This window comes from Wyeomyia smithii, chromosome 2 (genome assembly GCF_029784165.1).
Source record: "Wyeomyia smithii strain HCP4-BCI-WySm-NY-G18 chromosome 2, ASM2978416v1, whole genome shotgun sequence".
Taxonomy (NCBI): Eukaryota; Metazoa; Arthropoda; class Insecta; order Diptera; family Culicidae; genus Wyeomyia; species Wyeomyia smithii.
The window spans coordinates 112,255,791-112,269,298 of record NC_073695.1 but is presented as its reverse complement, the minus strand read 5'-3'; the positions used below and the strand labels follow the sequence as shown (position 1 = coordinate 112,269,298).

General features: G+C 37.2%; 1 protein-coding gene across 1 annotated transcript; it reads left to right on the top strand.

Annotated features, from left to right (window-relative positions):
* The first annotated feature begins 1,576 nt into the window (after window positions 1–1,576).
* On the top strand, window positions 1,577–12,826 carry LOC129723406 (ventral anterior homeobox 1a). The gene is made up of 2 exons (XM_055677604.1): window positions 1,577–1,922; window positions 11,443–12,826. The coding sequence occupies exons 1-2, from the start codon at window positions 1,637–1,639 to the stop codon at window positions 12,297–12,299; spliced, it is 1,143 nt and encodes a 380-aa protein (XP_055533579.1). The 5' UTR covers window positions 1,577–1,636; the 3' UTR covers window positions 12,300–12,826.
* Window positions 12,827–13,508: the final 682 nt, after the last annotated feature.

Here is a 13,508-nt window from a genome sequence, read left to right as displayed (position 1 = left end):
GTCAAATAAACTATTTATTTAAACTATATATTTATATTTAGTATTAACAATACTGATTTGAGAATTTTAGAATTTTAGTTTGTTACACATCGATAAACTGTACACCAGAATCGTTTTTTACGCATTCTTGTACACGATTTTCAAAGTTTACACGATTTTTTACGTGGATTTAGGAATTTGACTGGTTCTTTGATGCGAGTTTACCAGCAAAGTTGTTTTCTAACGCGGTATGTTTTTGAACTAACTAATTTACTTGTGTATATCATTTTTTGCTGGCGCGATAGTTTTATCTTTGGTTTCAATGAATTGGAATGATGCAATTAATAACGTTTAGTACATCTCTCCGAGTTTCAACTACTCGCACTCGTATCAAAAATACGGCGAAACTTGAAGTTTCCATCCATAACCAACTCAAACTTCCGCCAATGCTTTGATTCGCGAACAGATTGCCATTAAACCGTCAGGCATCGTTCCAAATATTCAGTCTTAATTAAAATCACATGCGCCATTCCCAAGTGCGCGCAAGCTTGAAAAATGAGGTCCTAATTACGGTCACATAAATGCCTATCCGTACGACGCATGTAGTCTCATTACCGTTCAACTGCCAGAATGGCCCCGTCTATATGACATCAACGCTTCGCACTGTAGAAGCCTTACCGTGCACCTCCTCGTATCGTCAATCCCGTAACGGCCGATAGGGTGCGCAATTTTCGACGTCAAAATTCAACATCTCAATTTTCCAAATAAATATCGCGCCTATAACGCAAACATATGGGATACTAACGATGAAATGAAGCGATGATAATTGCTTGAAATAAGATCAAACGAACACGAGAAGAAAATTTAAAATGCTCTGCTTAGCCGTCGAGAATGGTAATTTGGAATATCCCCAAGGCTCTATTCACCCAACAGGAATGTGAAAATCTTTTCATCATGCTTCAAAGACATCTTATGTTGCCAAATTCACCCATAGTAAATTTGGCATTTGGAAGATAAAATGTTATGCCAAAGTTGTTGCCAATAAACGCAATATAAAATTTTAACCAAAATATCAATTCAAACAGAAATCCTAAAAAATATCTTGAAGCAGAATCTCCAACAATCACGACACTTTCAGCGCCAGTTTTCATTTCAAAAAATATTTTCAAACCCATCAGCCAGCATTTAGCAGCAAGTGATGATCAGCAGAGAAAATTAGTGCGACAGCATGCGGTCGGGAACCCTTAAACATGCCTAGCAGCGACACCCCGCGCACTCTGAGAGATGATCACTTCTTGAGCAGTAATTAGTATGATTTATCGCCTTGCTTTTCCTAAATGATGCAAACGATTTCAAACAAACACGCCCACCGCCAAGTGACACCAGCTAAGGGGCGTTTCTCACTTGTCGCAGAATCTAGCGGATTGAGCGCTCTATTGATGATTGAGCATGAGAAAAAGCGGGAAAGATGGTGTGGATGAGGAAAAGGCAACTTGATCGCCTGCTTGAGTCACAACGCAAAGATCTTCATTTCTCTTATGAGATAGGCGGCGCACAAACTCTTTCTGAAAATTAAATAAACTTGGATCGTCCTCGGGTTAACACGCGCGCAACGCTAGTTTGAACATTTTTCACTTTCTCTCGAACTCAAAGCAATATGGATATGGTGAATAAACTAAACAGTGCATCTGGCAAAAAAGTGAAAAATAATTTTAGTATAGAACATTTATTGGCAAAACCAGAAAAGCATAAGTTTGAAGAAGTTCAATGTGAAAGTGAAACAAATGACGTTGGTCTACAAAAAAAGTTCCCTCCAAAGGATGACCAGTACGAAAAATCAAGCAACGAATATTCAACGGGAAACGCAACTTCACCAGATTCCAGTTGTAATGAAGAGCTTATGGATAATTGCAGTGAATCTGCGTCGGAAGAAAGTGCAAGCGGTAATGGAAGACTCATTCTTCATTCTGCCATTATTTATTATGTTAAGTAGTTAGATGAAATGAGCTCCTCGACAAAAATGTTTTTATTTAACCAAATACACAAACAGAAGAATGAGAGCCATGCTTCGTAGATTATTTACCGTTTAACACAGAGATTTATGCATAAATTAAATTCCTAAACACACGATTAGATTTCGGTACATTACAATGCGAAAAAAATTGGAATTGTCTTTTTGTTGTTATGACATATTCTTTAGTCCGGTTATAACGTTTTCATTTTTTTTATGCTTTGACTAGAAAGTTTTTCAGGAAATATTATAGATTTGGAAGGTACGCAACATTTCTTATAAGAACTATCTACTATATAAAAATAGAGTTCCTTAACGCTTGAAATTCTTGATATTATTACCTCTTTCTCTGAGGTCAGTAATCTTCATCATTTTGAATCATTCTTAATGAAAATGTTCGTTGATGTTCAGGAAAGACATTTAAGGAGAAATAACAGGTATCTGATTACTAAAAAAATCGAGATATGATTCACAAAACTAAGTAAAACATGCAAAATCATGACTTTTTATGCTGAATTAGCCTCTAAAGCTAAATTCACAGTTATGATCTGAAAGATTTTCATAGTAAAATATTCGTTAATGTTCAGGAAAGATATTAGAGGAAAAATGAAAGGTATCTGATTATTTAAAATTTGAATATTTTTCAAAAAACCACATGGAATTTGCAACACCATCTCTAAATCAGAATTAAAAACAATGACATGTAATTTTTTTCAATGATATGATCGTTGATGTTCAGGAATGACATTTGAGAAGAAATAATAGGTTTCTGATTACTGAAAATTCAGATATTATTCACGACACTACGTAAAACATGCAAAGTCATGACTATTTGGGCTCAATTTGTCTCCAAATTGAAATTCGATGCTCTGATAGGTGATTGATTTGATCAAAATATTTGTTAATGTTCAAGAAAGACATTTGAGGAAAATAATAGGTATCTTATTGCTAAAAGTTCAGATATTATTCACAACACTACGTATGTTTGAATATGTTTGAAGTATGTTTGAAGATGATTTTCTACATACAGTAAAACAGCTAAAAACACTCTTTTTGAAATTTATACAAATTTTGCATATAATACATGCAAAATTTTGGTTTATTATGCTCAATTCGCCAAAAAATCAAAATTCAAAGCAATTACATGTTCGTTGTTCCTTCATCATCCGCAAATATTTCCTTGCAGAAAAACTCATGTTTTGATTTAGTGCGAGTCAAGCATAAAAATTTTACATTCCTGATGTTTCCGTAGTTTTGTGAATAGTAACACTTTATGAAATTCGTTTTACTTTTTTACATTTACCTAAATCAGATCTTGGGACATTTAACTGGAAGAAAGGCCACATTTCATTAGTTTGAACATTGATTGAGAGGCGACTTAGGCATTAAAAGTTCCGTTTTATTTTAAATTGTACGTAGTTTTGTGAATGTAAGCACAATTGTTAGTTACCAGGAAACCTTCGCTTCGTCTCAGATGTATTCCCTTGACACCAATAGACACCAACAAATATTTTCGTCTTAAAAAAAACACACACACTAACAACATATCTTTAAATTTCATTGTAGAGGAGAAGTAAGCATGAATGGTCAAGCTCAATTCTTCTTGATTCCTTTTCTTTCAAAAGTTATATAAAAAGAAGTTTTACTGTAAACGATTGTCGAATAGCCCGAATATCACCCAATATAGGTATACTCGGAACTGAGATGACCCAACACAACATTTTCGAATGGCGGCGTTTAATGGCGTTTAATGGCGTTTAATGTTAATGGCGAATGGCGGTTTTAGGAAAATAGCTCAAAGTGGTATTTAGCCAATAATTTCAACACTTGAAGCGCTAATTGGAAAATCTGCGTTGAAAACTGCGGTAATTCAATAATACGCGTTTTTTAAATCATTTTTAAATCATTTTCATATCATTCCGAAGGATTTATCACAACAGAAATTTTATCTATCGTACATAATCTATGGATGACCGTTAACTATGAATGACCTGTGATTCAATTAATACTATTATGCCTCATAGTTTTATCACACATCGCAACATTTTTTTTGCCTTGGCTTCTATGTATGATTTTTTCATGTATTCTGACGCAAAAACAAATTTCCTAGAGTTTGAACACAGTTCACCTGAAGGGCAACAGTGGCACCATTTTTAACTCTCAAGAATCGGTTGATATGTGTCTGATCCACGTAAAATGTCAGTAACATGTCAATTTTGCCCAAATTCCCCTACAATACTAAAATAGGTTCTTCTCGACGTTAGATTAACCTATTTGAAATATGTTTAATGTAATATCAAGAGTGTAAGCGATAATTTAAGCAATAATAATTTGTCTTTACATGATCCTCCCTTTTTGTGGGGAGGGGGTCGCATTTTTGGTCACGACCGGTCAAAACATAAAAATCTCGCTTCAGCTATGCGACAGAATCATCGCGTCCTCGATAAAGTTGAATGCGACCCCCCTCACCGCAAAAAGGGGAGAATCATGTGGCTTTAAAACCAAAATGGCTTCGAAAAAACATCGTAAATTTCCGATTTCTCAAAAATTTGAAATGGCACCACTGTTGCCCCTTAAGGTGACATGTGGGAAATTTATTTTTGCGTCAGAATACATTAAAAAATCATACATAGAAGCCAAGAGAAAAGAAAAAGTAAATTTTGTTGCAATGTGTAATTAAAAACATCAAAGATGGTTAAACAAAATTTAATCTCAGTTATATTAGAAAAAAAATCGTGAACTTATGCAAACTTAACCTGGTTGAAACTTGAGTTGTATTCAACCTAGATTAGATCTTTTTGCGTGAAATCAAAGGTATTTTCGAATATGAAGGGAAAACAAGATATTCGTTGGATCATATGTAAGAAGTTCCCATGAAGTAAAAAATTGCACATTTTTCTTGATGTTGCAACGCGGATTATTTTAATTCTGTATTCAAATCAAAATGTTTTGAAATTTACACCAAATCCGTCAAGGTATTGAACAAAGAATACACTCCATGATAATATAACCAGGAAAAAAAAGCTTAATACACTAAAGTCGCTTTTTACGCGAGGGATATGTGCCGCGTGAAAGAAAACCGCGTGAATTACGGAATCCGCGTAAAAAACGCATGAATTACGGAATCCGCGTAAAAAAACTGCGTAAATTACGGAATCCTCGTAAAAATAGCCGCGTAACAAAAACCCGCGTAAAAAAACGACCTTAGTGTATGCACTCCTGGTCATCTGGATTAATTCGAAAAAAAAACATCAAAAAGTGCTAATTTTTTGTTTATTTAACTTAAATTTGGCAATATTTTTTTTATTGTTTTTTAAACATTAAAAATTAACTGTTACATTTTTGGAAGGGTTGAACACTATACAATCTACGAAAAACACTCACATTACTGGGATGTGAATTTCAAAAACAAGTTTATTGCTGTACCATCGCTGAGAATGTATCTTTTTATTCTTGGATTTTTGTCAACCCATACATTTATCTTGAAATCTTTATTATGTCAAATGTTTTTTTTGTAAGATTCGGACCACTGCGACAATTATTTTGATCTTTTGTGGTATATCAAATGTTCAAAATGTTAAAAAAAAATCTCACTTGTGTTAAAAAATAAATACTATTACAAATATTTACACTCCTACGCAATTGAAACAACTATGCACTGGTTTTAAAGACGATTTATTGTTGTATCTTGAATATCAAAATAAACCAGAATTGCATGTTTGAAACAATTTTGCCGTTTTGAGATACAAATTTATGACAAGGTTTTTTAACCAATTGCGAGGTTGAACAGCGCAAAATGTCTTCTAATGCACCATACATTTGATGGAATTTTACTAATTGTTTTTCTAAACTATTTTTTTTCAAATCCTTAATGATTGGACTTGTGGTTCAAAAGTTACTGTGTTAACTGGGAAACTGTGTTAAGTCATGATTTTCAAAACAAGGAGTTTTTTCATTAGTAACATCAATCACATACTTAGAATTTTCAAAATTGGATGTTTCTCTCAAATATGTGAGTTATACTTAGGGTAAATAAGTATAAAACGCCCCATATCAAGCAAAGAAATGACTAAAATTGTATAATTTGCTTAAATATTCAATGCTACACTACTGCTCCAGGCAATATGCCCCACCGCTAGTCGTAATGATATGTTCATTGCTTTAGCGTTTACTTCTGAGACTTGAAGTGCTGTTTCACCTCGCGTGCTGAGCTGAGGCATATGAAGATATTGCACGGGGCATTTTATACTGCATCTGGGGCGTTTTGCCCTGGTAGATTGGAAAGCTTGCGATTTAATCATATTTATTAATAAAATTATGGTGTGATCGCGCACGGCCCTACGTTGTGAGCTATTTTCGCCCTTTGGCATCACAGTTGGCAATTACGACCCAGGGATAAGTTTTCTTTTATACTGCAACGCAAACGCAAGTCTTTACTTAACTAGATTTATTCGAGCTTGTACAATATTTACAACGGGGCAGCATGACGGCACTGCCACCGTACGATTATCGACAAACCACTAACACTGGCGCTGCTGTGAAGGGCGCTTTTATAGGCTGCCGGGCAGTGAACAGTATTATCGAGCGGCAAACAAAGCCGCAAAATAAGCGCGCGCAAGTCGGCGTCGCTTTGACCTCAGCTGGTCACTCACGGATGACAGTAATGCCCAGCTGAGTCGGGTTTTGGCGCGAACATGGTGTTTTTGTGTAACAGTTATTACAAAACAAAATGATAGCAGTGTATTACCAACTAAATAGTGTATCCAACTGCAAAAAAGATTTGTTGTTTGTGATAACCATAACTACAATATTGACGATGTTTCTTAGAGGAGGGGGGGGCGTATTATACCTGTTTACCATACCTTACCAGTCAGCTCCAGGCCGAAGTGTCGCTTACTGTTAGAAGAAGTCGCCTTCATTCAATTCGGTCCATGATCGAGCCACCTTGTTCGCTGCGTGCCCCGTCGCCTCGTTCCAGTCGAGTTGTTATCAGGAACCATTTTCACCGGGTTGTCGTCCGACGTCCTTACGACATGCTAAGCCCATCTTATTTTCCCGTTTTTGGCGTTTGAACGATGAATGGTTCTCCCAGCAGCTGATGCAACTCCAGGTTCAACCGCCTCCGCCATGATCCATCTTCCATCTGCAGTCCACCACAGATGATACGCAGCACCTTCCGTTCAAAAGCCCCAAGGGCGCGTTGGCTCCCCACGAGCATGGTCAAGGATTCGCGACCGTAGAGGACTACCGGTCTGATCAGTGTTTTGAAGGTGGTCAACTTCGTGTGGCGGCGGATTTCATTCGAGCGGAGCGTCCTCCGGAGTCCAAAGTAAGCACGATTTGCTGCCATAAGGCATCGACGAATTTCTCTGCTGGTGTCATTGTCAGCAGTCACCAGTGAGCCCGAGTACACGAACTCGTGTACCACCTCGATTTCATCACCGCTAACATGAATTCGTGGTGGAAGGTAAATACTGTCTTCTCTGGATCCTCTTCCTCTCATATACTTAGTTTTCAATGCGTGCACGACCAGTTAAATTCGTCCGGTTTCAGCCTTCAGTCTGATGTACTTCTCCGTCATCTTCTCAAGGGTTTATGCTACAATATCAATGTCATCGGCGAAGTCAAAGAGCTGAACAGACCTTCTAAATATCGTGCCACTCGTATCGATACCAACCCTACGTATCACACCTTCCAAAGCGATGTTGAATAGGAAGCACGATAATCCATCACCTAGCCATAACCTTCATCGAGATTTGAAGGGACTCGAGAGTGTACCCGAAACTCGAACTACGCACATCACCTAATCCATCGTCGACTTAACCAACCGTGTTAGTTTATCCGGGAGCTCAAAATCATCTAGATCGATTGTGTCGTATGCATACGCCGATTAAAACCGATAAACAAAATCAGTGTGGGCACATTATATTTACAGTACTTCTGTAGGACGCGAGCACCCATAAATCCCGCTTGATATTGCCCCACGAACTCACTCGCAAACGTGTATCTTGAAGGCGGCGTTCAGTAGGTGATTGCAAGGTAGTTGCAGCATTCCAACTTGAGGAGTGGATGGAGGGTACTTAACTGTACTGTTCACCCAGAGTGTAGCGCCTTAGCCAGTGGTTCGACACCGTGTTCAACAGTTCGCTGGGGAGTTGGTCAACTCCAGCGGTTTTGTTGTTTTTCAGCCGACCGATCTCATCTTTAACCTCCTGGAGGTCAGGGGCTGGAATCCTGTCGTCATCTGCGCGTACACCGAGATCTACTACCACTCCGTCATCGTCCTCTGCTACATCGCCATCAAGGTGCTCATCGTAGTACTGCTTTCACCTCACCGTCCTGGTCCCTGCACATGACTTCTGGCACATAGCCTTTGCGGGAACTGTTCAGTTTCTCGTAGAACTTTCGTGTGTCATTCGCACGGTACAGTTCCTCCATCGCCTCGTGATCTCGATCTTCCTGCAAGGGCTTCTTCTTCCGTAAGACCGAGTTTAGCCTGTTCCCTGCGCGTCGGTAGCGCTCCTCGTTTGTCTTCGTTTGGTGTTGCAGCATTCTCGTTCATGCTGTATTCCTCTCTTCCACTAACTGTTTGCCCTCGTCGTCAAACCAGTCTTTTCTCCTGTTCGGAGCCATTGTACCAAGTGCCGCTACAACAATACTACCAATGGCTGATCGAATGTCCCTCCAGCCATCTTCAAGAGTAGCTACACCAAGCTGCTCTTCCGTTGGTAATGCTGCTTCCAACTATTGCGCGTGCTCACGTGCAACTTCGGCATCCCGTAGTTGCCCGATGTTTGGTCACGGTGGGTAACTTTGTCGCACAGTCGAAAGCTTTGAACGCATGCATACTGCAACAAGGTAATGGTCCGCATCTAAATTCGCACTGCGGTAGGTGCGAACGTTGATGACGTCTGAGAAAATTTACCATCGATTAGAACGTGGTCGATTTGATTCTCCACTTGTAAGTCAAGAGATCTCCAGGTGGCTTTGTTGATGTCTTTGCGGGGGAAGAAGGTACTTCTGACTACCATACCGAGTTTCCAATCGTAGTCCTTATTTCTTCGCCATGGTCTGTGCGGATTGTTCTGATCCATATTTACTTCTTCGATATTTGCAATGTTTGGTGCTTTGCAGGCCGGCTTGTTGGGACTTCCCCAGACACCCGGACGCTGATCAGCCGCTCCGAACATTGAGATCAGACGCTGTTTTGAGCCGCACCATCTTGATGAACAGACGCTCAGGTCACCATTTGAATTATATTTGTAGTACCATGGAACGGGGTGAAATTGATCAATTTTTATAACAATTTCCAATTAACTAGTTTCATGTACTTCTTTCCCGAAATAGTATAATTTAAAAACAAGTACTGGTATGTGCTCTAGTAAACCTCTATGGCTATTGGTGAAATTTCTATCGTCTACTTCATGAAATAACTTAGATAATTTTATAAGGTACTATGAGGTAAATTGGGGTGAAATTGATCACCATTGAAATCCATACATTCTTTTGGCAATGTGCATTTTTTTCGATATGCTCAAGATAAATGATGATTTCTGTACTGAAAGATATCATTTACAGCTAGTTTGGAAACGAAAATAACGGTATTTCAGGTTAAAATTTGTTTATTTTGATTCATGAGCTGCGTTGGTCGTTAGACCGATTTCAATTCGGTTTGTTGCAAAAGCTCAAAAACTAGCTCTGAAATTAAAATCTTTGTGGTTTTCTGCGAATTCATCAGTATATCTTTAATGATATGGAATGATCATTGTTGAAAATTACATTTTTTAAGCTTTTATCAAACTTCACTCACTTCTCCAAATTTAACGTGATTAACCCTCAACTAAGATTACTTTAAGTAAATTCAAAACTTTTTTTGTTATTTGGAAACTTGTTTGATCAAATTTGATTGATTTGATTTGACTGAGTTAGATGAATTTTCCGAAAAATGAAAAATTGCACCGGGCATGCAAGGGTTAACTTTGACAGGTACGTGAATCATGCAAAAGTTGCGTTTGAGGACACGTTAACGTTGCCTATTGATTTAAGAGCAATATCTTTTGATTAGTATTTTTTATCACGAATTTTCAGGTGATCAATTTCACCCCACTGATCAATTTCACCCCATTCCACGGTTTTTCCAATGGGTTTATACAAATTAAAAGTTCCAAAAAAAATCTAGCATTACAGCTAAGGCTTCTCCAAGATTGGGTCTAAAATTTGTTTTTCTTCATCATCTCCTTGGCAATTCACAATAATGTGTTTTACTGATGAAGTCCATTTTAATTTTTCAACAAACAACTTACGATTTTTACTCCTACTTTCAATAATTTCATTTCTAGAAACAGCTTTCTAAAATTTCATTTTAAATTGATTTATGAAAATAATTAAAACCTGAAATGTATACCTACTTGAATACTTTTCCAGAACTTGTATTTCTTGGGAAAAAATATTATAGTAATTAAAATTTTCATGATTCACTGGAAATAACACAAAATGCACAACATCCACAATCGTTCATTATCATGACATTTTCCTTTTAACCAAAAACGACTTTTGATGTATGTATATTGAAATTTTTGGCAATTATTTTAATTTTTTAGGTGATTTCTCGTTATTCTTATATTCTCATATCATTTCTCATTTGATTAGATAAATCTTTCTTTTTATTTACTAAAAAAATATATAATATTTCGTTATATTTCAATCTAGTTTATTCAAACTTGGAAAACTTTTCATGGAATTTGATTTTTAATTTGATTTGATTTTTAATTCGGAATAAAAGAGATTATCTTTAAATCTTCCTATATACTCCCTTGAAACCAAATTTCATACTGCGCCAAGAAATTTTCTGTTAGTTAACGGGATGTTTGTTAGGGTCCCTGGGAGGATTCTTCTCCATAGGAGTCGATGACTAACACAACAATAAAAAAAAACAAACAAAACAAAAAAACATCTTTTCATTCATCACGCGGCTCTGTTTACCACAACCATTACCTTAAGTGGCTTTTGGGCATTCTAAAAGAACAAATGAAGCTTCAAAATATAAGCAGAACTTCACATAAATAATTTCTAAACGTAGAGAACACATTAGTTAATAATTGATACTAATCTCATCCGGACTGCAAAACATAAAATCCAAAAATACGTATTCATATTCTATTCTGCTTTATTTTTTCGAGCGTCTCCGGCACTGGGTCACCGAAACGCCGGTCGTGAGGTTTAAAAGCAATTAGAAAACGATCAAATGGTGTCCGAATGATTGATTGCTCTTCGACTAAATGTTTTCAGCCGGAAAAATAGAATGTACCAAAACCTCTAAATGACATAATTAGTGCCTAGCAAAGCATTGATGTAAATATAGATTTTCTTTCGAGAACTCAGTACGTTGACAATTTTTAAATGACACACAAATTGTCATTAACAAAAAATTCTGTTTTATTTTTTTTTTACAGGGACCAGCGATGATCGAAAGAAACGTCCGAGAACGGCTTTTTCTGCTGCTCAAATAAAAGCGCTGGAAACCGAGTTCGAGCGTGGAAAATACTTGTCAGTTGCTAAACGAACCGCACTAGCGAAATCTCTCCACCTGACTGAAACTCAAATTAAGATATGGTTTCAGAACCGACGGACCAAATGGAAGCGCAAGTACACTGCTGATGTTGAGCAACTTGCGTCGCACTACTACTCTCAACTAGGGATTGGAAACTACGCTCGGCCGATGGTAGTTGGTGATCGATTGTGGCTTTTCAGTCAAAGCCCTAATGGACCAACTCCAGTGCAGTCTTTGCTTTTGAATACACCCCCTCCAATCGGTCCAACTCACCCGGCGATGCGACAGTTTCAACCAATTCCGTCTAATCAATCTGGAGCTTTTGCCAGTCGCACAAACAATGGTTACAACGTAAACTACTTTCAAAAATCCGGTATACCAACTCAACCGCCTAATTTTCTCAGTCGACTGCCAGCGCCAGGTACATTTAAACCGATCTTAATGGAAGAGGATGTTAGGTTTTATAAACCCGCCCCGGAGACAATTGAAAGCTACTACGGGGCATTCAAATTTGGCCCTTCCGAATTAGTTAATGAGGAACAATCTTCTACAAGTGGTTCTGGTATAGCGGATTTAGAAAGAGCTTTCGGAAACCCAAGCAGTGTACTAGGTGGTCAAAGTTCGAGAATAAGTAATAACCATCAAACGGAAATACTCTTCAATGGTGATATGCATTCAGCCGACCACAGTAAACTGAAAGATATGTCTACGGATTCATCCAGTGAGATTGATTGCGAAGAAGTGAATGATAATGATTGATATTGATTTTATTGGCTTGCAGCGTTATTGTTATTTAAGGATACAAAAACTTTAATTGTAATTACATTTCTAATCACCTCTCATACCAAAGAATATAAAAAGTTCAGGTTGATAAATTAAACTCAATCAACACTAAAAGAAGTAACCGAAATTTCTCTCATTATCGTTGCTATATCAGTGGATACTTACCAGAGCTTTGAAGAAATAAGCTTTCTGATAAATAAAATTTATCCCAGGTATTTTTCTATATCATTACAAACTATTGAAAATTATGACTCATATCAAAGGGAACTTAGGGTAAGTTTTGTAAAATGATCTTTTTTTCATTTTAGAGCAGGTTCATATTATATTTGATTCGTACGAAACGACTGATACGAACGATTTGGAAAAAGTTATTCCAATGTTTGAATAAGCTTAAGATATAAAACTTCGAGCATTCGAATAGATTTTCTGTCTGGAAACTTAGCGCTGCAATCATGCTAGTAGATCTTTTGCAAATTGGGTATCATTTTTTTCTGCTACTTAGGCTCAGGCAATGCAAAATATTTAAGGCATGAATTTAAAATAAAAAACCTTATAATAATAAAAGAGCATAAATAAGCCGAAAATCAGATTGCATCTTGAATTGAAGATGTAACTTGAAGGAAAATAAAAACCGCTTTTCAAAATCGTTTCGTTTGTTCCTCGCCAGTAAAATACGCATGTCAGGGGATTTGGGTTCCAACTTTTGGCTATAAAGTCTGTGTCCACAAGAAGTGACTATGACAGACGTCCCGCATTTCGCGGGATAATCCCGCGTATTGACAAAATGTTCTACTTCGCCCTGAGATATCTCTCGCGTTTATCTAATGTGTTCCGCATGCATTGAAAATGTCTCGCGCTTCATCAAAATTATGATTCTGTGGAAAAATGTACTACCAAGTCGTGCGTAATTTCACTGCACATACCTATGCAGTGGAAGCTTTGTTTATTTGTTTCACACTCAATCAATTTTACTGGGAAACAGGAAAATTTTGCTGGATTTTGCCGAGCTGTAAAACCAGCAATTCATCCAGCGAAATAGATTTTGCTGTTCATCCAGTAAAGCAAAATTTCATTCAACTGACAGCACTTAACTGTAATTTTAGCAATTTTGAATTCAATTACTGAATAATCAGCAATGAAATTTTGCTGTACATTTAGCAAAGCAAAGTATATTCTGCTGGTTGA